Source organism: Trichechus manatus, unplaced genomic scaffold (genome assembly GCF_000243295.1).
Source record: "Trichechus manatus latirostris isolate Lorelei unplaced genomic scaffold, TriManLat1.0 scaffold00059, whole genome shotgun sequence".
NCBI classification, from domain to species: domain Eukaryota; kingdom Metazoa; phylum Chordata; class Mammalia; order Sirenia; family Trichechidae; genus Trichechus; species Trichechus manatus.
The window spans coordinates 1,203,070-1,229,179 of NW_004443995.1; the positions used below are offsets into that span (position 1 = coordinate 1,203,070).

The window sequence follows — 26,110 nt, forward strand, 5'->3', positions numbered from 1 at the left end:
TAACAGTAAGGGAGAGGGACGAAATTCAAAAATCAAATTTTCAGCTCTATATACAAATGCTAGGTAGCATCTTAAATTTTTTTCTAGACATCAAAAAAATGTAAAATATGTTGAAATAGCAAATGTTTTGTTACAAATACTTATAGTTACCATGGTAAGAAAAAACAAAAAAACACCTGGCACAGGCGTTTTTAGCTATCCTACCTTCCTTCATATGGTAGGCCAGGCATGGAAGGGGTGTGAATTAACAGGTTAGCTTAGAGAATCACCTGAGACCAAGAGGAATCAGTCTCAGCAGTTTTAGTATTTGGAGACCATGTCGTTAAACCCAAGTCCAGTCTTAAACATAGGCAGTGGTCACTTAGGAAGTCTCAGTAACTTCACGGTATCCCCTTCCTCAAAATACTATCTCATGGTCACCATTTCAGTAAAACATGTTCTAGGAAAGAAAGACAAAGGGAATCCCAGATGAATGCAAATGTAGCCTATATCAGTAGTTCCAATATCCAGCCAGTGATTAGAATCTCTTGGGGACATTTATTTTAAAATAGAGATTCTTAGGCTCTACCCATGTAGATACTCTGATGTAATAAACCTGGGTTGGGGCCAGGGAATCTGCATTTTAAACAAGCTCTATAGGTGGTTCTGATGATTGGCAGACAAGGTATTAGGTGTGTAATGGTTAAACAGAATTGTCTGCTGAGCTAGGGCAGCTGGTGTTGTGTCACATCATCCATATTTTTGCCCCATTTGGGGAAATCTGCTCAGCTTAAAAGACAATCCCTTAATTAACGTTGGTTAGTTGATTCCCTTGGTTCCTAAATGCAAAGAAACTGGAAATGTATGGCCTAAGTGCATAACCCCTTTATAGTTTTCTGTGTACAATCAGTCTTAAATTAATTGTATCACAAAATATATTATAGTTCTCTCTCCATATTTGGGGTCAAAAACTTTCAACTTATCTATTATCTTCATAAGGTCATGAGTTAAATAAAATGTTTAGATACTTTTGTGTATATTGGGAGAAGGTACCTTATTATTATCTTCAGAATTATGGTGTTTGAATGGGTGTCACAGCCCCTCACACGGAGCACCATCTGTTGCAGTGGCGGCGAATGTCGGGACGGCGGAGACAGTAACCAAACACAACTCTTACAGAGAAGTGGGGCCAGGAGGGTCACTCTGAGGAGTCGACCCCGGCTTCAGTCCCAGGAGTTTATTTATAGTCAATACAGCAAACAGTGAAGCAAATAACAGAACAATGGGCTTTGGGTGCGGGCAAGGGAGAAGGAATTCAGGTAAACAAGCCAATCAGTAAAGGGACAATAGGTTTGGGAAAACAAGTCGTGACAAGTCTCAACATGTTGGGGACAAGTCTGAACATGCTGTGCAGCATAGAGGCCTGTGGGGGCTGCAGTTGTCAATAGTGAAGCCACGTTTAAATGGCATATATCCCCACAAATGGGCAAAATCAGATAAGTAGAACTCCTTACTGAATGATATCTTAAGAAGGCTTATTCTTTCTAGACAGACTTACATGTTACATATTACCCAAGAGTGCTCTGAGTGTTTCTGCTACTTGTATATTAACTCAGAGTTGATGATGCAATTACCTAGTTTATATCATCTAAACTAAATCTGTGGTTTTACTTCCATCTCTAGGAATTCATTAGTTCTTCTGTGTGTTCACAGAGGGTTGGGGAAGGTCTGACATATAGAGCTCTGGACTGGGCTCCTGCCACCCCCCACCCAGCCTTGACTCAATAGGCTTTTGATACTCTCAGCCTCACCTCAAAAGCTGTACTTTCATGTATTTTGCATATTAACTTTCTGTGTGTGCCTTTATTGAAAAATGGGTTCTATGTATTTCAAATAGTGATATCCAAGATTTTCATAAGGAGTTCTGGTGGCACAGTGGTTAAGTGCTCAGCAGCTAACCGAAAGGTCAGCAATTGGAAACCACCAGCCACTCAGTGGGAGAAAGATGTGGCAGTCTGCTTCCATAATGATTACAGCCAGGGAAGAGCTCTACTCACAGGGTCCCTATGAGACAGCAATGGGAAGATTTTCATAATAGGTTTAGTCATTTTCTATTTATTGAAAATCCACCTTTCTAACAGGCTGATTTTGATATCAGTGATGAATAAGGATGAATAAGGAATGGCCTTACTCTACAGCTCATAGATTAGTGAGGGAGAAGGGTGTGTAAACAGTTAGGTTATAAACGTTAATTTTTGAAAGGGGACTAACATTGTCCAAAGGGCTCAGAAAGGCTCACTGGGTGTTGGCAGTTAAGAGGAGGCTTGAAAATGAGTAACAATTGGTCAGATGGTATTGGGGGAAGGTGTAGTTGGCAATAGGAGCACCATATGCCAAGGCAGAGTCCCCGGAGGGCCTGATCTGTCCTGGAATGGTAGAGCATTCACCGTGACAAGAAGGTAGGTGTGTAGTGACGGGAGCAGGAGACAGCACTGGGACCCAGTAGTAAACCATTCTGAGGCCCAACTGAGAATTCTGGATTCTTAACATATAGATAACGAGAAGTTAACATTAAGCAGGAAAGTGACTTGGTCAGAGTTTTCTATTTTTAAGACAATAAATGTGATGACAGAATGATATATGGAGTAGGAGTTGGGTGGGGAGGAGATAGACTTACATGTTACATATTACCCAGGAGTGGGACAGTGGAACCAGGTAAAAGTTGAAGTTGGATTTGAGGAGCTATTAAGAGAGCAGCAGCATTTCCAAGATAGAAATGAAAAGAATTAGGGCCTGCTTAAACACAAAAGATAAGAGAAGTTTAGAGAAATTAAGTTCAGAACAATAAGTCTCCATAAAAATCAGCAAAGATAGGCACTTGTGAAGGATTTGGAATGGAGAAGAGAGGAAGAGGCACATGAAAGTTTTTCAGTCATGGCAAGCAAACATGTGGGCAGACGGCAAACGTTAGGTTTTGTGGCGGCCTCCAAGCATTCTCTCAAAAATCAGCTTCTTAAGTTTTGAAGAAAAATGTGATTATTGGCATCTGTTTCCTGGATCTATGACCCTTTGATTCTCTGGAAGCTTGCAATGCACCTGACAGTGTCAATGACCTTCCCTGACCTTCACTTTCCCAGAATTTCACAATGTTTGAAAGCATTTAATTCTCTGTATTAAATGCCATCCTACTTGGGGGAAAAAAAACAACAACAATGATGAACTGTGTATGCTACATTAGGGAAGGAAGACCTAGGGCCACAGGGTTGCTTAGGGCACTTGAAGAGAAGTGGTGGGAGAATGCAAAGTAAAAGAAATGCTGAGAGATGGCATACCCATTTTATAGGGAGAAGAAGGAAGAACAGAAAACCCACTTCCACTTTAGTTGTGATGTAACTATGCAAAAAGCAAAAATAAAAATCCAGTTGAGTCCATTAGGCTTAATAGGCCTTAATAGGGCAATAGGTACCTGCTGATTTCTGTTTGCCTATTTCACTAAAAAACAAACAAACAAACAAAAAAATGGTGCAGAGCTGATCTGGATTGTCTTTTTGGAATTTCTGACCCTGATGGGTGGTTAAGTGGCAGAATAGTGGCTTCTCCCAGAGTAAGATTTTGAACCTTCAAATGTTTAATGCCAGTTTAGCAGATACTTGAGATTGGGAATGGGCCCCTTTCCTTACAAGTTCAAAGCCTAACTCATTGGCTGAGTACATTACAAAATAAGAAAACATTTATTTATTGCAACAGAGATTGGTTTAATTAACACGTCTTTTTGAAAGTTTTCTGTGACAGATCTTATATAAATAATAGACTTTTTAAAGTGGGCTTTTTAAAATTAAGGTTTTTGTTGGCTTTGCAGTTTTTCTATAAAGATAGAAGATTGCTGTTCCTAATTTGAAACTTTTCATGACCAATTGGAATTGAAATTCTGAATACTGACCCTGTCCACAGTTTTCCTTTTAGTTTTAGTTTCTTCTTGGTGAGCAATAAAAATGAAGAATACAAAAGACAGTTCTATGCTACTTTTAATATCATTTATCCTAAATACCTTTTCCAAAAAATTACACTCACAATCTTTTGACAGTTTTTGTGGGATGTAATGTATGAAAGAAAATTCCAATAACATAATGTACAAAAATGTTGTCACATATAGAATAAAAATCTATGTTTTGGGGACTATTGCTGTGGGAAGAATCGCCTGATCTTCATAGATAACTTCTTCATTGAATACCATGACCCCTTCCAGTTCATCCAAACTACTCCATCATCTGTGCCGTGTTTTGCCATGTCCCAGCTGTACTGTCCACCCCAGTAGTATCTGCCATTTGGATTGGCAGCATGACATCTATTATACCACCATCCACCACCATCTTCTCTAGAACACCGTTTGTTTGGATCCGTAGTTATCCTGAAAGGAAATGTGTTTAGGGCTATTAGAAATAGAATTACAATGCTGAAATTTAGGTCTTTGCAGAGTACCCACAGAAGACTTCTACACTCAGTCATGTGTGCAGTATTCTTTCCCTTGGCTTCTATAAATAAAGTCATGCTAATACCCTAACAGTCTTTTCTTCCCTGTACCATGAAAAAGAGAGAAGAGGTAGGCTATGTGGCAAATTCATCTAGGGATTATGTTTGTTACTTCATACTGTAATGATAGCTTTCAGATCCCTTAGTATTAGTGATCCCTGGAAAACAAAATGAAGGTTTTAATATATGCATTAGAATATAGAGATATAGATAATTTTCTAACCATTCATTATTCAGAAAGTAACTGGTTTAATTCAAGTTCTGTCTCTCAGGAGTTGTACTACTTTGGGTAGATAACTTAATCTCTCTAAACTTCATGTGTAAAATAAGAATAATAATGCCTACTTTATAGCTGAAATGCCTAAGTGTGACATATAAAGAGCTTAGTACAGTGCCCAAGTGCCCAAGAAATGCTAGTTATTAATGACCACAGCCATTATAAATGATTTCAAGTAATAATATTAGTAGCGTCTTTGAAAGCAGGAGTGAAGAATGCAACACATACCAGGCATCGTTGTCTCTATCATACGTGCTGAAGTACATGCCATTGTGAATGGTCATGGTTCTGTTCTCTCCCACCAGTTGAGAAGCTCCGTCCATGAGGGCATTGCCAGCTGTTCCTTTATACTTGCTCACTGAGAGTTGGTATTTGTTGGCCTCATTCTGTACAGTGAATCCTCCATAGAGGGCCTTTACTTTATCTCCTTTCCAGTCTTCCATTTCAATCAAAAGTTCTGTGGATCCCATCTTGGTAAGCTGGCTAATTTTATCATTTCCAAGCCAATACTCACCTAAAGGTAAAAATGAAATAAGACCTCACCAAAAATAAAACCCTTGGAAACTAAAAAAAAAAACAAAATACAAAAAACAAAAAACTACCTTTCTTCCCTTATCTTTAGTGTTCACCATCTTTTGTAATTAAACTTCTCTTAACCTCCCCAAACTCCTGAAAATAGACTTCCAACACTTTGTTTTTTAAATGGGAAAAAATCCCCAACGATTTAAACACAATGATTTTGTTTTCAGTCCCAGTTTTACCTGGTAGGCCACAGAACTTCTTGCCATCTGCATTGATTGCAATATTTCCAAATCCTTGTTTATATGGATCCCATCTCCTACCAAAGTCAACACTACCATCTTGACGGTTCTGAATTACTGTCCATCCTTTGATTGAAGTAAACAAAAAGAGCATGTATTAACCTGTAACCAGTAATATCACTTTGAGGGGAATGTCTGAGCCCCTTGTCCATTCAATTTATTTTATGCTCACCTATATTTGGTACTCCAAAATAGATATAATAAGGAAATACATATGAGAGAAAAACTCCCAAAATCTTTGCAAGGAAGTGCTTTATCTCATCCCACATCGTGAATAATAGAAATAGATAGTTTACAACTTTCAAAAATATCAGAATGAGTTCCAAATATAACTTCTTATTGTTAACTACATTACTGTTAGCTTTTACTTATTGGCCCTTTATGGTATCATAATAATTACAGAATAAAACATCTACAACTATCAAAAACTTACCTCCATTTTCTGTGTTCATATCACAGTATACTCTATACGGTTTGATAGAACTGTCAGGCTGAATGAGATACATTTCAGATGTTTCACCTCCTTTCCTGATAATTTCCTCACATTCTGCAACCATAAGATAATATACTATTATTCAAGGACCTATAACATTATTATGTGGTCTTTACTCACCAATTCAATAACATAATAACTGACTATATAGGTTGCTGAGGAATGCTTTTTAGACATTTAAAAATAATACTATAGAAATTGGATCTTCCTATTACTGAAAACCAGACTCTGTTTTGAAGAATTCTTTCTGCCAGGGGAATGAAACAAACTCTTCTCCTTTTGAGCTCTGGGATATCCATAAACTTCTAGGCCATGGAAACACTTCTGCATCTAGCTATGGTCCTGACATCTGTTCAAGCAAGTGGGTACATATACACATCAGCCATCCCTAGACCCCCCACCATCATTATATTTCATCCTGCTCATCAAAAACTGACACAGGGATTGAGTTAAGTTAGAAAACAACATGCCAAGGATATCTTCATGATATTCATATCTGCTACAATGTCATTGGAGCCCTGATGGCACAGTGGTTAAGAGCTCAGCTGCTAACCAAAAGGACAGCAGTTGGAATCCACCAGTTGCTCCTTGGAACCCCTATGGGGCAGTTCTACTCTGTCCTACAGGGTCACTATGAGTTGGAATCGACTCAATGGCAATGGGTTATAATGTCATTATGAACCGTTGGGAAAATCCATTGGACTGTTTGTTTTTTTTTGTTCTCTTATTTTTAAGAAGGTGTGAGTTCTCCGGGAATCCTATAGAGATACATTTATTAACTAGTTTACCTTTGCCAGACACCACAGGAATATTGCAGCTAACAGTGCACGGTGTGCGACAGTATTCTATCTGAGCTGAGACATCAGATTCTAATTTTTGTATTTTGCTTCTCAGGTTTTCCAGGATTGAACGGAGAACACGGAGGTTAGTTGGGATATTATTATTCACAGTCTCATCTATATACAATTGGTGCTTTTCTATCTCTGAGGCGTACTCATTTATTACATTTTCATTATCTGGAAAAATGAAATTATATTAGGAATGGTTAGTATTTTCATCTCATAAAAAACTAAATATGCTCACCTACATGATTATGATTTGGATTTTCTGAGAATAAGCTAATAGACATCAAGCTACCCTCAGGCTGCCATCTTATTGCAATTGTATTTGGGAGAAATTATTTGATCCATAGCATATACAAACTAGCATGTAGTCTATCTACTATACTTATAATTAACCTTCGGTATAAGCCAAAAAGTATGCCCAATAATAAATACAATAGGTTCCTTATTTCTTTGTGAAAAAAGAAGAGAAAGCAGTATTTGGCTCTCTCATCTCAGAAATTCAACTTCTTATGACGTGGATGCATTCGATTTTCTTACACATCCCACATAAGTAGAGCAGAACATTGACATTCACAACTCTTTTGAAAAAATCTCCAAATCTGAGTATGCTACTAACTGGGAGGCCTATGCTAGGCTCACTCACTGATTCCTAACCACTAAGCCAATAGCACTCAACATTCAGATCTCAAGAGTCTAAGGTTAAGTATCATCATTCCCAATACAATTGAGTATATCATTGATTACTGTCTCGTAATCAAAACCTTGAATGTTAAATCTATAAATGCTAAAGTGTTACTCTGTGAATATTGTCTTCTGAGTCACAAGACAAGTTCCTTGGAGACTAAAAGTGAAGAAGAAATCACTGTGAAATTTTTCATAGAAAATCCTGCTTGCTAATGCTAAACTGTGAATGAGAGTTAAACAGCCCACAGTGGACAAGTTTTAGGAGAAGGCACCTAACTAAGGACCTTGAGGTAATCAGGCTCACACTGAAAGTGGTATGAATGTTATGTAGTCTAATCTAGAAATGTTAATCTTCTCACTTTCATGCACTGCCATGGCAGTCTTAACAGTTCCAATTTTATTACCGAGAACCAAATGGAAGACAGAAGGATATTTATTTACCTTTTACTTGCTTCTGCCTCTTTTGCCACATGGTTTTTAGCAGAGTAACGTACTGGAAGGTGGAAGAAGTGGTGTGGGAGACAGACTCCATGTCGTTATTTAGCTCATTGACACTGTTTCTGATTGGTCTTTCCTGTTTTACCAAAGTATCTTGTAACTGACATCCTGTAGGACACAATACTCCCTGTAAACAAAGAAAATACCAGGCATAGTTGGAGGATTTAGGTTATGGATGGATATTTCTTAAAATATCACAAGGTAAAAATCAGAGCTTCAAACCGGTTCATTTCAGTTGGACCCCCTGTTGAGAATTTTCATTTTCACCCCAAATATACTGAATCAGAATCTACGTTTTAACAAGATCCCCTGGGTGATTCTTATGTATACATACAAATCACCTGGGGAGCCGTAAGAATCACCTGGGGATCTTGTTACAATGTAGATTCTGATTCAATATATCTGGGGTGGAAATGCAAATTCTCAGCAAGGGGTCAAACAGAAACAAACTGGTTCAAAGCCCTGGTGAAAATTCAATGATATCATTAGTCAATATAAAAAGTTGTAATTTGATTTTCTTTATATGAGACCAGGAATTTTATAGTTATTATCATATTCTTATGAAGATCAGAAATATTCCTCACAACAGGAGAAATGTAATTGCTACAAAAATTGTATCACCCTCACAAAGTAAGTGGGTGAAACACAAAGGTAAAGGCAATACCCCCTCATGTCTTAATTAATGATCTTGGGCCCAGAGCAAAGACAACTACAAAGGAAGCCTAAGTCAAAGGCACAATAAGTTTATGCTTTGCATTTTATTGACAAAAGAAACAGACAAAACAGCAGTGATGGCAATATGGGCCAATGTAGCATTTGGAGACCATGATGGGTATAGGCTTTCTCTGTATGAGGGCCTGCTACTCAGGAAGCATCAGTGCACCCACCAGATCTGGATCGGCATGAAGGCAGCCCCCAGCGTCAGGGGCTTTCCTTTCCACTTTCTTTTGGGAACTGGCTGGTTTGGCTGGACGAGCCTGGTAGCCACCTCCACTAATGGGAGGTGGGGCAGGCCTCAGGCTGGGAGCTGTTTCCCTCCTCTTGTCAAGGGGTCGATGACCACGGGCACCTACTGAGGGCTTCAGGGAACCAGGTAGAAATAAAATGCAGGGTGTTAGAGAACATTTGAGATGTAATATTCCAACACCTTCATTTTATAAATAAGGCTATCACAAGCTTAATGATTTGCTTAAGCATCAAATGGCTAGTTTGTGTGGTAAATCAGTAGGTTCAGTAACAGTAGAAAGACCAACTGTGAAAAAAGCTATTGCACCGGTGATAGTTTTTAAAGAAAGGTCCTAAGACAAAGCTGTATCAGACTCTGAATAGTAATGGCATCAGATTCCTGAAACCTGTAAGTTGAACGCACAAAATAGTAAACTGTAAGATACTTGGGCAAGTTACTTTGTCTGTGCCCGAGTTTTCTCATCTGTAAAACAGGGATATTAATAGCTAGTATCTGCCTTGCAAGATTATTGTAAAGATTAAGTGGCTTACTGCTTATGATTCACTCAGAATAGTACCTGGCACATAGCAAGTGCTTATTACTATTATTATTATTGAAATCACACATAATAGATACTGTAGTTTAAATAGCATCTCCACTGCTAATTGCAGTTTGATTATTATCTTCTATCAATGAAATTATTTGATAAAGTATTTCTCATGAAATTTGTTACATAATTTCTTTATCAACACCATGATTTTCTTGTGTGTAAGATATGTGCAATGTCATTAAAGTTGTTGCTAACTTAAAAATATTACATTAAAAGATAAGAAGTAGAAAATATGCAATACAATCTAAAAATTTTGACTTGAAGTACCCATATTAGCATATGTTCTTTGTCGGTAGTTACACCCTTGGGCAAACAAACGAATGACTAGATTTGAAGCAGCACCTGAGCTCTCTTGCTATTTTGTAATCCTAGAAGTCATCAAATGACTAGTTGCAATTTTATTGTCATTTATTCACTGAATTATAACAATATTTAACATTTCGTGGGGATGCTAGGATTTAAAACCAGGCAAGTTGTCTGAACTACGCATCCTTAATGTGTGAAGATTTGGGGAAATATACACATCACATACTTCTAAGACATGGTCCCAGCAGAGCTCATCTGATCAACAGAAATTGTATGAGATGTGATTCACCTGTCTACTGCAAATCAAATCACAACATAAGAATAATCCTTTCCTTTTATTTTAGAGTACTGCTAGAAAGGTAGTACTGGTGGTCTGGCTTTACTAGGAAAAGGAAAAGAAGGTTAAAAAGAAGAAGAAGAAAGAAGTTATGTGGGCGTTTAGGTCCTTGAAGATCTCTTACTGAAATAACAAAAGCTAGAGAATCCACTTCATGCCTAAACTATTAAACTGTCTCTGTGAGGACTGGCTGGTGAGCAAGAATGTGAAGGCACTTAGCAAAGTCCTTCACAAAAGTTTACTCTTACACATTCTTTGCATTTTTCCTTTCCAATGCAATTAACCAGATAATTACATTTTTATATGCACCATCTGATAATTAGAACACTTTGGTTCCCTTCAAATTCAACAAATGATCCAAGGTGAATCACTGTATTTCAATATTATTATGTGTTCTTATGTCTACCATGAAGATACTATATGTTATATACAAGAAATTTAATTTACCTGATAATAAAATTTAAATATCTTAAATATTCATTTTCCCATCTGAATTTCTGTGTTTTCGATAACTTCAAGCCAATAGCAATAAGTCAGCTAAGATACTACTTGAGAAAAAACTGTTTTTCAAATGAATAAAATTAGACTCAACAATGTGTTTTGTAACTGTTAATAATCACAATAAATATTAGCACTGATTTAAATGTTCTCATCTGAGAAAAACAATAATTCATTTTCTGTCACTATACTTTATTCTGCTTTTAAACTTAGGTCATAATCCTCATTCATAAATAGCCAGTAATTTTAAGAGCTATCTGTTACCCTCCTTCACCAAAGAGCAGCCTACCCCAGATTTTTCCTTTTAATATAATTTTAATTATTTTATAGTCTGTAAAATTTTCAGATTTTGTCTTTATAATTGTAATGATGTATTGGTAGAACTAAATGAAAATCATAGTACTAAGGATAATAACAAGTGGGAAAAGCACATCTTACCGCAGCCACACCAACGTCCTCCTGGGAAAATAAAGGTGATAAACCAGAAAGAAAGAAGTTAGTTTTTATATAAGAAATACTATAAAAATTCTGTAAATAAATGGGTCCCTGAAATTAACAATTCAATTTCATAACTATAACAACTCCAATTACATTAAAATAAACATTTACATTTGATTATGGCTCTTATGACATTTTATATTAATACTACTAGTAATAATATAATAATATTTTAAAACAATCACCTCGTCTTCATCATCTGCGAGAGTGTGGGACTTAACTATAGAAACACTCAATAGTAGCAATAATAGAAGTTTCATGGTTTTTACTTTTTGGAAGTTCCAAGAAGCCATCCTTTGCCAACAGACTAAACAGAGAGATCTTCAGTCCTATATATACCTGGCTCCCCTGCTGGATGTGGCTCTGGAAATGGTTACCTTCCCTTAGTTAATATTTAGTCTTTCAGTTCACTTGTTGGATGAACGGTTTTATCACTTAAGCAACATCTTCCCAGCAAGACTTATTTACTTGTTGTATGACTGACTATTCCTCTCTGTAGACAGGATTTAGAAAGTCTAAAGTTCCTCAATTCATTTAATTGGACAAAATGATTGGAAATTAGGACATTGCTCATAGACATGTGTATCATATTTCTTGTAAATTAATGTGTATGCTTCAGAGGCTGTCAAAACTGTGTGAGAGAAAAAAAAGTTTAATCCAAGCACAAAAGTTGCTTCCATTAAAATTCTGAGCTTACTAAAGATGTACCATAAATGTTTATGTTTTAAACCTACATATAATTTGGTTTTATAAGGGGCCACTAAAATCAAGAGTAATGTTATAATATCACCATGTGTTTATCCTCTCTTTTAGAAATTTATCAAAATAAAAAATAACAATTTATGCCTTATGCTATGAGAGACAAACGTCAGAAGGAAAATGGCCAGATTTCCTTTTTTGCTCTGAGCAACTTTTGTGAGGATAGCACAGGACTGGGCAGTGTCTTGTTCTGTTATACATAGGGTCGCTATGAGTCAGAACCGACTCAATGGCACCTAACAACAATGTACATATTTTGTCCTTTATTAACGTAAGTTAAAATGTTCAGCAAGCTCTAAATGTTAGTGAAATAATTAGTAGAGTAACCAAAACCAAACTGTTGCCACCAAGTTGATTCTGACTCACGGTGACCCCATGTGTTACAGAGTAGAACTGTTCCACAGGGTTTTCTTGGGGGCAATCTTTACAGAATCAGGTCACCAAGCCTTTCTTATATGGAGCTGCTGGGTGGGTTCCAGTCACTACCCTATAGGTTAGCAGTCAAGTGCAAGCTGTGCCACCAGGGAAGTTAGTAGATTATAGATCTCTAAATCAAAAGTTTGATTATGGTGATTGGATACATAAAGCTGAGTGATGTATCTCCATATGAGCTTTATTGTTGTTACTCCAAGTTTTTGTTAACTTTGTTTTAAGTTAGTATTAGTGAAGTCTTCATATATTTATTTTAATTAGTATTATCACACACCAAATGCGGCCATTTCTCTTCTTCATTTCCTGTAAGCCACCAATACGTTTCTCTCATCTTTTTATTTGTTTGTTGCAATCAGAAGTAAAAACTCCTGCACGAATCAATAGGAAAACCAAAGTCAACAATCCAAATCCCGGTAAGTTTGTTGCTTTATAGCATTTTGTTTTTTGCATAGACAGTGACACATTCTCATTAAAACTTAAAAACTATTTCATTAGAAAGATAGCAGGTTATCCAGATTTGGGTCAAGAGAGTATTTGTTAAACAATGCTTTGAAGCTGAATCTTAATAATGGTATGAGACCAACTAAATTTCTTTCTTCTCTTGGTAGCATAGGCTACATTATGAAAAAAATTTAACTCAGATTTACGGAAACAAAGTATCAAGTTTAAGTTAAGAAAAACACTTGATTGAATTTTTCCAAAATTATGTCCTATTTATTAGTACTGAGTAAATAGTGTACTTTAAGATACTTTAGTTTTAATTTTTCTTAGAAGAATGTACAATCGGACTGAAAAAGCAAATATATGTGTATGTGTGTATTAATTAAAATAAGATGCTAGAATATTTCCCCTTCAAAATATAGCTGAGAAAGTTTCCTTAATAATCGACAGGGTATTATTTTAATGGTGCACAAATTTTTGCTGATTTAAAGAACTATCTTTTAAGAAGACCAGAACAAGGTTTTTTTCTTTTGAGATAACATTTTCATATCATTCTCTCATTTTCAAGCACTGACATTTCATCAGTTACAATTGAACCATGATTTAGTTTCCAGAAGTTTATTATTTTAGTTTCTTCTAGCATATAATAGAATCTTGCTCAATATTAAAATGAAAGTTCCCCTACACTCCCACTTTGTTCTGCTCTGACAGGCATTCTTGCAATTGTCGGAAGGTGGAAGGAAAACAGAATGCATGTTCTGTAAGGGCAGAGACTTACCATTCATCCTACAAATAATTCTTGAGAGCCTCGTACATAGCAGATAGTATGGTAGGGGCTGGGAATGCACTGGTGAGCAAGACAGGCATAAATATTTGTAGAATGAATGCACAGACTAGCTCCATCACCTTTGGCTAGAGGGTCAGGGTGCGTAACACTGACAGGATCACTAGACCCCATTCCTTTGTTTTAGGGGTCTTCCCAAGACAAAGGAGTGGTACTCTACAAGGTGTTCATTATACCCTTTGTGTTTCTGAGTGCCCATGTAACAGAAGCAGAAAAGCATCTGCCTTTTTCCTAGCTCAGTCATTTACATCTGTTGAAGAAAAAGCTGTCTTACTTATTAATTACTGCCATGCTCTATGTCAGCTCCCATAATAAAAGCAAAGTGCTATTTTCTAAGTCTATAAGCAGAACTTTCCACAAGAGACAGAGCTAGCCTTTGCTCTTCCTCCTTGCAATATACTTTCCCATTCAGAATGGCTAAGCATCTGCAGCTGTCACCAACCACAACTGGTCTCAGCCATGCCCATCAGAGCTCTGGTTCAGACTGACCTCAGAACTCTTCAGTATTAACTTCTCCCTGGACACTGGTTTTCAGACTTTAGCTCAGGATTACACAAAGAAAATACACACTGATGTTTTAGTAAAATATCTCAAAAGCTATGCCTATTCAGACAAAGAGAGTTCAATGTTTTATTTATTCAATCATTCACTCATTCATACATTCATACACTTATTCAACAGGTATTTATTAAATACATACTATATGATCCTTGGCGGTGCAGTGGTTAAGAGCTATGACTGCAAACCAAAAGGTTGGCAGCTCGAATCCACCAGCTCTTCCTTGGAAACCCTATGGGACAGTTCTATTCTGTCCCATCGAGTCGTTTTGAGTCAGAATCAACTCGATGGCAATGGGCTTTTTTTTTTTTTTTTTTTAATGTGGAGTTCCTGGGTGGTGGAAACAGTTAAGCACTCAACTGCTAACTAAAAAACTAAAAGGCTGGCAGTTCAAACACATCCAGAGGTGCCGTGGAAGAAAGACCTGATGATCTACTTCTGAAAGATCACAGCCATTGAAAACCCTATGGACTATAGCTCTACTCTGAAACACATGGGGTCTCCATGAGTCAGGATCAACTCGATGGCAACTGTTTTGTTTTTTGGTTAATGTGCCAGGCGAATGACATAAACCGTATAGTCATTCAAAGAATAAGATTCAAATCTAAAAGCTGATTAGAAAACCTAAATAAGTTTTAAACATCATTTTCTCAGGGGAATGTCCCTTTCCCTCGTGGAGGAGTTTCAGTCCCTAGGTTATTGTTCTGAAATCCCCCATCTTCTCCTATCTTAGGCTCATCACTTATTATTGTAAGGAACGATAAACTTTTCTGTCTCCCTCTATACATAAAGCCTCATAAGTGCAGGGCCCTTGGCTATCTTGCTCACCAAATTATCCCTGAACCTTAACATATTACCTGCCACATAATAGGTGCTCTAGTAATATCTGATGAACATACGTTACTTTTTTCTGTACATATTGGGCCTGATATAAATTGTAAAGGTAGCAACAAGTGCATTGACAATCAGTGCCCATAAGCCTTTGCCCTTCTCACCAGAGAACTGCTTGGCAGGACAGATTATCTCTGCTCTTCCTGTCACTGATTTACTGCCCTTGACTTATGTAACAGTATCAGCTAATACACAGAGTGCTGCACTATTGACCTGAAAACATAACTGAACAAATAGTACTACCTTTCCCCTCCACCAATGGCATCAACATTTTTAAAAATTCAAGTATTTTAGTAAGCAGAATTTTTGCAAATATATTTCATCTCTTTGAAGACACAATAGTATACCTTGTCTTTGTAATATTAGACACTTTAGAGTATTACTATAATTATACTTCAATTTGGGAAAAAAATATCCAGTAAGAACTAGAATTAAAGAAACTCATAGCTATTATCACTGCATTGGCCATGTGCCTCACACAGACATGAATATCAGCACCCACACCCATGTATGAGAGTGACCATGTAAGTGAAAGTCAGGGCTAAGAATGAACATGCCGGTCTGAGACACTATAGTCTCAAGATGATGAGCTTGGCAAAAATAACCCAAAACAACAAACAAGCAAAAAAGAAGGTACAGAAGAATTCCTTACAATGTTTCTATTTTGTTGGGTAATATGATGGGATGGAAAGAGCAGGGACTGTAGGGTCAGTCAGACTTGGGTGCAAGTCCTAGTACTGATATTTACTACCAGTATGTCCTTGGGTAGTTTACTTAACCTCTCAGAGCCTCAGCTTCATCATGTATAAAACTTAGTGGTTTCAAGAATTAAATAAGATAAACGATTATCAGAACTTGGCATCTGAGGCTAGTGCCAATGAAGGTTAGTTTATGCATTCATTCTACAAATATTGAGTGTCTACTATGCCTGTCTTGTTCACCAATGTATTCTCAGCCCCTAGCATACTACCTGGTAGACCCTTGTCATGGTTTGAATTATGTCCCCCCAAAAATGTGTATATCAGTTTGGCTGGGCCATGATTCCTGGTACTGTGTGATTTCCCTATGTGTTGTAAATCCTGCCTCTATGATGTTAATGAGGGAGGATGGGTGGCAGTTGTGTTAGTAAGGCAGGATCTGATCTACAAGACTGGATTGTGTCCTGAGGCAATCTTTTGAGATATAAAAGACAGAAGTGATCAGTGAGACAGGGGGACCTCATACCATGAAGAAAGCAGTGCCAGGAGCAGAGCGTGTCCTTTGGACCAGGGTCCCTGAGCAGAGAAGCTCCTAGTCCAGGGGAACACTGAAGAGAAGAAGGCCGACAGAGAGAAAAAGGCTTCCGCTGGAGCTGACGCCCTGAATTTGGACTTTTAGCCTACTTTGACTCTGAGGAAATAAACTTCTCTTCATCAAGACCATCCACTTGTGGTATTTCTGTTATGGCAGCACTAGATGACTAAGACAGAATTTGGTACCAAGAGTAGGGTGCTGCTCTAACAGATACCTAAAATGTGGAAGTGGTTTTAAAACTGAATGGATAGACGTGCGCCAGTGACAGAGGACCAGCAGCAGCAGAGAAGAAGCAGCAGCAGAGAACCAACAGCAGCAGAACCAGGCGACCAGTGCGAGACAGCACTGGAGCCAACCCACAGAGCGAGAGAGCTGAGTGCCTGTGCGCAGCAGGCTTCCTGGCAGAGTGGGGTGCCTCCGGGTACTTATAGGTGGAGCTAGGCTTGCAGACCCACAGAGCAAGGGAGCTGAGTGCCTGTGTGCAGGAGGCTTCCTGGCTGAGTGGGGTGCCTCTGGGCACTTATACCGGTGGAGCTACAGAGCTTTGGAACACTTGCCCCAGCAGGGCAGATGTGGGCATGAGGCCCGAGGACCAAGAGGCCACAAGAAACAGAAGCAGAAGCTGAAGAGACAAGGGACACAAGAAGCCAAGCTGCTTCAGCCTCAAAAGGTATGGCCGTGACGTCAGGGGTTTCAAAGGGTGGAGCAATGGCCTCTGGTGCCTCTAAGGGTGGAGTCGCCACTCAGATCGACTGGGAGAATGGTGCGCCTAAAGCCAAGGGAGGAGAGTTGCTGTCCCAGAGGGCCTGGAAGGCAGAGCTGAAGCCCAGGGCCGAGGGGCCACCACTCAAAATCCAGAGACTGTGGCCAGTACCTAGAGTCTGGAGGGCAGGGCTATTGTGTAATTTGTCTCAGAGAACAGAAGATTATTTTCAGAGCCTTGAGGGCTAGCTTGCTTGGTGCCTGTTATGCCTTCTTTCCCTGCAGTTTTTCCCATTTGTAACGCGAATGTCTAGCTTGTGCCTGTTCTGCCATTGTACCTTTGGAAGCAAATAACTTGTATTCTAGATTTCACAGATGAAGAGGAATTTTTGGATTTTGGACTTGGGTTTAAGATTTTTGCTATGATATGATGAGATGAATATGTTTTCCGTGTTGCAAGGATGTGATTTTTGGGGGGCCAAAGGGTAGAATGTCACGGTTTGAATTATGTCCCCCCAAAAATGTGTATATCAGTTTGGCTGGGCCATGATTCCTGGTACTGTGTGATTTCCCTATGTGTTGTAAATCTTGCCCCTATGATGTTAATGAGGGAGGATGGGTGGCAGTTGTGTTAGTAAGGCAGAACCTGATTTACAAGACTGGATTGTGTCCTGAGGCAATCTTTTGAGATATAAAAGACAGAAGTGAGCAGTGAAACAGGGGGACCTTATACCATGAAGAAAGCAGTGCCGGGAGCAGAGCGCATCCTTTGGACCGGGGTCCCTGTGCAGAGAAGCTCCTAGTCCAGGGGAACACTGAAGAGAAGACACTGAAGGCCAACAGAGAGAAGAAGTCTTCCCCTGGAGCTGACGCCCTGAATTTGGACTTTTAGCCTACTTTGACTATGAGGAAATAAACTTCTCTTCATTAAAACCATCCACTTGTGGTATTTCTGTTATGGCGGCACTAGATGACTAAGACGACACTTGACCCAAGCTAGCCTATCAGATTCTCTCTCCCAATTTGATATTTGCAAAGAAAAGAAGCAGAGAATCAGGTCAATTAGCCTGATGTCATATTCACGGCAGCATTCTAGAGAGAAAGCGTACCAACTTCAACAGCATAAGCAACCAGAACTTTTTAATTTGAGCATTTAATTCTTCTGTAGAATCTGTGAGACATTTTAAGTCCTTCTAATAGTACCCATCCCCCTTTATCTTTTGCTAAGTTAAGCTAAGAGGGTTTCTGGGGTTTCGCTGAATTAACCAAAAGGGAAAATTAAGGTCAAATTTCTATGAATCATACTGGCTATCTTCGATTTTTAAGCATAAATTGAGAGAAGCTATAGTTTTAAATAATATAATAAATCACCAAAGATTTTTGTATATTAAAGATATGGTACTAGCATAAAACTCAGGGAAAAATGGAAAATGTATTTTATTTTGAAGCGTTTTTAGTAACATTCATTTAAAAAATTATTCAACATTTAATAATTATCGCTTGAATTAAATTAATAATCTCTGTAAAATATACCAAGGATCTATCAAAGGCTAAATAATTTTTTTATGAACAGATTTACAACTTGATGAGAAAGCATTATGACTCCTATAGATAAAAATGGGCAAAAAGAAAAAAAAACCCACAAACGTGTATTTGGAAATATTGAACTTAGATATTCATCCAAGAAAGCCAGAAAGGTTAGTTTCTAGAAGATGAATACTTGATAGTGAAAGGGGCAAGGAGGGAAGAAGAATCTCCATTCTCCCCATATTATAAGTGAGTAAGACAAGCAGGGGAAGAAGAAGCCAGGTTGAATGGGGACAGATAATGTTCTGTAGGGTACAGGACTTACAATCCCTCTACAGCCCCCTGTGAATTCTTTGCTAATTAATATTTTGTGGACTCAGGTTTCTTTAGGGAAAATGCCGAGACACACTTTAAGTTTAGATCAGGATGAAAATGGGAACTGCCTGTATGGAAGAGCTGACCTCCAACCTCTAGGTCACATTTATACAGCTTTTCCCCTTTTGATAACAAATAGAATTGTAATACAACTAACACTTACGGAGCAATTAATTTTATGGAAATACTGCTCCTAGTACTTTACACTTAATCTTTACAACAACCTTATGAGGTAGAGTAGCACTATTATTTCCATTTTACAGATGGGGATTTGAGGCACACAAATAAGAAAGTTTCCCAAGGTGACACTGATGGTAAGTTGCAGAGGAGGATTTAAACCATGCCACTCTGGCTGCAGAGTCTATGCCCCTACCTACTAGGAGAGACAGTTTCTTACTGTCATAAACAAAACTATTCTCTTGATTCTATTGATGTGCTATTCCTACCCCAGCAAAATGAACACCTGTTTATATCCTTGTATTCTTCTATGAATATATACACAGTACATATATGTATTCATGAATATATGTGTATATGAAAATATATGTTAACACTTTTTATAAGTGAGTCTTCCTGTCAAAGAACAAGGTATGCATTTTTATTGACTCAAGTCTTCTTAATTTTCCTTAAATTTTTTTCATCTAGATTTTATGCACTGTTCATTTATTGCTATTATAAATAGAAGCTTTTTCTCTGGAATATCTTCTACTGCTAACATGCCTTGCTAAGATGTTTATAACTGGCAGTGAAAACGAATTATTTCCCAGACCTCCCCAGGCATTAGTTGGAAGAATAGTTCCCTCACTGTCCCATACAGTTCCAGAAAATTTCCTCTAAACTGTACTACCAGAAAGCATCTACTAATGCTACCTCAGCATTTGGGCCAATTCTTAACATTATAATAAATGATTAAAGACCCAACTCCTGGAAGGAATGCTCATGTGTTATTTTTCATGGATTCTGATCTCAGAAATTCGATTAAGAAACGATAGCTCCACCACGCCTCTCTTTTGAATTTCACAACTGAAATTCAAGGGAAGAAGGACTTGCCATGCCAAACAACTCTAAAGAATACTGTGCAGTAAGAGAGTAGTGTCTACAGAAGATTATATATTAACTTCTAGCTGAGGGAAACAGGAAGAAGAAATAGTAATATTCATCATTGTTTATGAGTATAAGAATCAGAAATCTTACACTGATTTCCCATAAAATCATCTGATAAACACTGATTGATGAAAATGGCACCCAAATACACACATGTGACCTATCACTACTCAAGACCAAATGACACAAAACAAAGAGATCTTCTGTCTTGGTAAATAAAAAAATAGCTTACCTCATAAAGAGAGGCTTTCTTAAAAATTCGTAGTATTAGTTCCACACAAACTGACTTAATATTTACATACAAATTAGTTTTCTGAGTTAAGGAAATACTAATTTTGTTTAAGGAAAATCTTCTGAGTCCTTATGAAGAGTAGGAGTGACACCTACTGCTCAAATAAAGCAGTTCTGGATGTCTGTTAGGGCCAGGATTCTTAAACTTTTCTGGACCCCTCTACAAATCCAATGAAACCTATAGATCCCTTCCCCAGAGGGGAGAAAAAAAAAAATCAGGTTCTTATATAAACACAGCATTTGCATACAGTTTTATGTAATTCAAGGATTCTTGAACTAGGAGCTTGGCTGCTAAACAAAAGGTCAGCAGTTCAAACCTACCAGCCTCTCCTTGGAAACCCTATGGAGCAGTTCTACTCTGTCCTACAGGGTCGCTATTAGTTGGAATCAACTTGACAGCAACAGGTTTGGTTTTTGATTTTGAGCTCTATCTATTTAAAATAAATCTTGAAGAGGTTGATATAATTTTGTAGATTGAAGAGAACTTATAAAACCAAAACCAAACCCACTGCCTTCAAGTCAATTCCGACTTATAGTGACCCTATAGGACAGGGTAGGACTGCCCCATAGGATTTCTAAGGCTGTTATCTTTATGGAAGCAGACTGCCACATCTTTCTCCCATGGAGCAGCTGCTGGGTTCAAATCGCTGACCTTTCAGTTAGCAGCCAAGCACTTAACCACTGCACCACCAAGGGTCCTAAGAGAGCTTACACTCGAAAAGAAGTGTTGTTACTTGTCATTGAGCTGATTCCAACTCATGGTGATCCAGAGTAGCACTGAGATCCACAGGTTTTTCAAAGCTGTGACCTTTCAGAAGCAGATTGCTAGGCCTTTCTTCCGAGGCACTTCTACGTGGGTTCGAACTTCCAATCTTTTCGCTAGAACGTAGTGGAATATACCTCTATCACTGCAATGCGTTTATAAGCCTGGGATTATAAATAAAATGTTTCCAGGATGATTAAAGATCTAACAAGTTAATAGGCTCAACTAGATGTTGTTAGGTGCTGGTGAGAAAATTTTCAGCTCATATTGAACCCATATGACAGAATAGAACCGCCCATAGGGTTTCCTAGGCAGTAATCTTTAGAGGAGAACGTTGTCAGGTCTTTCTCCTACCAAGCAGCTGGGTGGGTTCCAACCACCAACCTTTGGGTTAGCAGCTGAACAAGTAAGCATTGTTCCACCAGGGCACCTCTCAACTAGATAGTTGCCATATATTAGAAACTTGCTTACATTTCTATAGTTTTATTGCCATTTAAAACCATGTTCTTTAGTATAGCTATCACTATCTATACCAAAAAAAAAAACCAAAACCATTTCTGTCGAGTCAATTCTGACTCATAGTGATCCTATAGAACAGAGAAGAACTATCCCATAGGTTTTCCAAGGCCGTAATCTTTATAGCTTGGATATCAAGGACATCATACATGAAGAAAGCAAGAGGTCATTAAAAAGACAGGAGATAAAGACCAAAATTGATGTCAGAAGAGACTCTGAAACTTGCTCTTGAACGTTGAGTAGCTAAAGCAAATGGAAGAAATGATGAAGTAAAAGAGCTGAAAAGAAGATTTCAAAGCCTGGCTCAAGAAGACAAAGCAAACTGTTATAATGACATACGCAAAGACCTGGAGATAGAAAAAATTCAAGCCTTGCACTGTAATATTGAAGGATTGTATGTGGAAAATATTAAATGATGCAGAAAGCATCAAAAGAAGATGGAATGAATACACAGACTCACTATACCAAAAAGAATTGCTTGACTTTCAACCATTTCAGGAGGTAGCATATGATTAGGAGCCGATAGTACTGAAGGAAGAGGTCCAAGCTGCACTGAAGGCATTGGCGAAAAACAAGGCTCCAGGAATTGGCAGAAAACCAGGTGAGATGTTTCAACAAATGATGCAGTGCTGAAAGTGTTCACTTGTCTATGCCAAGAAATTTGGGAGACAGCTACCTGGCCAACCAACCAGAAGAGATCCATATTTATGCCCATTCCAAAGAAAGGTGATGCAACCAAATGCAGAAATTATTGAACAATATCATTAATATCATGTGTGAGTAAAATTTTGCTAAAGATCATTCAAAAGTGGATGTACCAGTACATTGACAGGGAACTGCCAGAAACTCAAGCCAGATTCAGAAGAGGATGTGGAACAAGGGATATCATTGCCAATGTCAGATGGATCCTGGCTGAAAGCAGAGACTACCAGAAAGATGTTTATCTATGTTTTATTGACTGGGCAAAGGCATTCAACTGTGTGGATCATAACAAATTATTGACAACATTACAAAGAGTGGGAATTCCAGAGCACTTAATTGTACTCATGCAGAACCTGTACATAGATCAAGAAACAGTCAATCAAATAGAACAAGGGGATACCGTGTGGTTTAAAATCACGAAAGGTGCGTGTCAGGGTTATAGCCTTTCATCTTCATCATACTTACTCAATCTGTATGCTGAACAAATAGTCTAAGAAGCTGGACTATATGAAGAAGAACATGGCATCACGATTGGAGGAAAACTCATTGACAACCTGCATGATATGCAGATGACACAACCTTGTTTGCTGAAAGTGAAGAGGACTTGAAGCACTTACTGATGAAGATCAAGGACCATAGCCTTCAATACGGATTACACCTCAATGTAAAGAAAACAAAAATCCTCACAACTGGACCAGTAAGCAACATCATGATAAACAGAGAAAAGACTGAAGTTCTCAAGGATTTATTTTACTTGGATCTACAATCAATGCCCATGGAAGCAGCAGTCAAGAAATCAAAAGAGAGGTGGGGCCAAGATGGCAGAGTAGTCAGATGTTTCCTGTGGTACCTGTCACAACAAAACCCCCCCCAAAACATGTGAATCAATTATATAAGACAATCTAGGAGCCCTGAACATCAAAGGCAAAGTTGAGGAATCAGACTGAGTGACGGGGAGGGAGAGACAGTTCAGAAGCAGCAAGGAGTTGCCAGACCTGATCTGGTGGGAGCTGGCACCCTTCAGGCTGGATCAGCTCACATGAGTGGTGAGGCAAGCAGTGGTGCTCAGTAGGCATTTTCTAGATCAAGAGAGAACCAGTGGCAGAGAGTCTAGTTGGCCATCCAGAACCAGTGAAAATCAGCACTCAATCTGCAAAAGGTAAGTACTTGCATCTAGCCTACCACACAGATCAAATAATACCCTCTTTAGGAAAAACTCCTCTCCCATTTACCTCCCCACTCCCGGCTCTGCACCAGGTCCTGGGCTGGCTTCAGTGACGGCCGCATCCCCTGGGCCAGAAGTACAACCTGTTACAGGCCCTGAGCCATTCTCCTGGCCTTGAAGAAGGAACAAATTAACAAAAAGGGAAAAAATAATCTGCCCACTCCCCTAAGCCAGGAACGCAAGGTAGGCACAGCTCCTTTGCCTAGGCACAGGCATAAAAGATCCACAGACTTTGAATGCCTTTCACACCTGCATAGACTTGTGTGGGCCCATTTCAACAGCATAGGCCCTCATTACCACAGTAGAACAGGGCACATACCTAAAGTCTAAATTCAACTGTTTCAGCTGTGGGGTGGCAGGTTCATGACATTTGACATTGCTCTGCTCATTGGGCTGGTTCCTTGCCTGCCCACATTGGGAGCCTGAGGACTGGTAGCTCCACCCATGCCACCTAGCCACCCGCGACAGGGGTCCAAGAATAAGTGGCACCCCTTTACAACCAACAGCATTGGGTGCTCATAGTCTGGCTGCACAACCCACCCACCTACTCAATCTAGGAAACAGGGACATACTTTCTTCCTGGACACCTGGAGGTGGCCGTCGGCCCCCTGCCTTTCAGTGAGTAACCCACTACTGCAGCAGGATGCCTGTGCCTACACCTATCACCAATGCCTGACAATCACCACTGACTGACACCTGATCTGAATCCATATAGGAGGAGTGGGCGGACTCCTGGGCTCACATACTTAGTGGCAGTTCTGGCCACATGGTGACAGGACATGGGAGCTTCAGAAGTGCCAGTGATCGGGCTAGCTCACACGAGCAGCCTATTTGGGCATATCAAAACAAAACAAAACAAGAAGCTAAGACACAGTAAGCAAACATAAAATAAATATAATAACATATTGATGGCTCAGAGACAACAGTCAATATCAAATCACATAAAGAGGCAGACCATGATGGCTTCAGCAAGCTCCCAAAATAAAGAATCAAGAAATTTTCCAGAGGAAGAGAATTTCTTGGAATTACCAGAGGCAGAATACAAAAGATTAGTCTACAGAATTCTTCAAGAGATCAGGAAGGACTTCAGGCAAAATGAAGGCCAAGCCAAGGAATACACAAACCAAACAATAGAGGAAATTCAGAAGATTAGAGAAGAGCATAATGACAAATTTAACAGGCTGCAAGAATCCACAGAGAGACAGCAATCAGAAATCCAGAAGATTAAATAAAATGTCAGAATTAGACAACTTAATAGAAAGTCATAGGAGCAGAATTGAGGCAATGGAAGTTGGAATTAGTGAGATTGAAGATAAAGCACTTGGCACCAAATTCTTTGAGGAAAAATCAAATAAAAGAATTGTAATAAATGAAAAAACCCTAAGAATTACGTGGGACTCTACCAACAGGAATAACCTACAGGGATTGGAGAACCAGACTGGGGGAGGTGGGAGATAACAGAAAATACACAGAGAACTGTTGAAGATTTGTTGGCAGAAAACTTCCCTGATATCATGAAGATGAGAAGATACCTGTCCAAGATGCTCACTGAAGCCCACATAAGGTAGATCCCAATAGAAAATCACCAAGACATATTATAATAAAACTTGCCAAAACCAAAAGTAAAGAGAGAAATTTTAGGAGTCGCTATGGATAAACGAAAAGTCATCTACAAAGGAAAGTCAATAAGACTAAGCTCCGACTACTCAGCAGAAACCATGAAGGCAAGAAGGCAATGGGATGCCATATATAAAGCATTGAAGGAAAAAAATTGCCAGCCCAGAATTATATATCCAGCAAAATTGTCTCTCAAATATGATGGCAAAACTAGGGCATTTCCAGATAAACAGAAATTAAAAGAATTTGCAAAAATCAAACTAAAATTAAAAGAAATACTAAAGGGAGCCCTCTGCTAAGAAAACAGATAACAACCCAAGAGTGGAACACAGGACAAAGCAACCAGACATCAACTCAGAAAGGGAGTCACAAAAATAAATCAAAGCTAAAACACTGAAAATATTGAAAAAGAGACATCAGTATGTAAAAGATGACAACATTGAAACAAATAAGAGGGACTTAAAAATGTAGACATAGATTTTTCATATGGAGAGGAAGTCAAGGCAATATAAAGAAATAAAAGACTGGTATAAACTTAGAAAAATAGGGGTAAATATTAAGGTAACGACAAAGAAAACTAACAATCCCACACATCAAAATAAAAAACACGAATAATATAAAGACTCAGCAAATACAAAATCAACAATAATGAAAAAGATGAGAGTATGCAAAGAAAAATGACTCAATACAGAAAATTAAGTGGAACAAAGAAACTGTCAACAACACACAAAAAAGACATCAAAATGAC

At 38.5% G+C, this 26,110-nt stretch overlaps 1 protein-coding gene across 2 annotated transcripts; it reads right to left on the bottom strand.

Annotated features, from left to right (window-relative positions):
- Positions 1 to 4,058: 4,058 nt before the first annotated feature.
- On the bottom strand, positions 4,059 to 11,971 carry FGB (fibrinogen beta chain). Of its 2 annotated transcripts, none has more exons than XM_012556253.2 (9): positions 11,508 to 11,971; positions 11,343 to 11,352; positions 9,015 to 9,196; positions 8,071 to 8,254; positions 6,889 to 7,116; positions 6,041 to 6,154; positions 5,548 to 5,673; positions 5,015 to 5,300; positions 4,059 to 4,387 (listed from the first exon to the last, which is right to left on the bottom strand). In XM_012556253.2, exons 1-9 carry the CDS (start codon positions 11,613 to 11,615, stop codon positions 4,156 to 4,158), a joined length of 1,470 nt encoding a protein of 489 aa, XP_012411707.1. In that variant the 5' UTR covers positions 11,616 to 11,971; the 3' UTR covers positions 4,059 to 4,155. The 2 variants fall into 2 exon arrangements, with proteins under 2 accessions (XP_012411707.1, XP_012411708.1); XM_012556254.2 differs by having other exon boundaries at positions 8,071 to 8,220; positions 9,149 to 9,196; positions 11,508 to 11,617.
- Positions 11,972 to 26,110: the final 14,139 nt, after the last annotated feature.

Excerpts from the sequence above, each read along its gene's own strand:
- FGB (XM_012556253.2), bottom strand. The coding sequence starts at position 11,615 with ATGGCTTCTTGGAACTTCCAAAAAGTAAAAACCATGAAACTTCTATTA. Across the intron at positions 5,674-6,040 it reads TATGAACACAGAAAATGGAG|GATGGACAGTAATTCAGAAC; the intron begins GTAAGTTTTTGA and ends CTTCAATCAAAG. Across the intron at positions 5,301-5,547 it reads GAAGTTCTGTGGCCTACCAG|GTGAGTATTGGCTTGGAAAT; the intron begins GTAAAACTGGGA and ends TTTTACCTTTAG.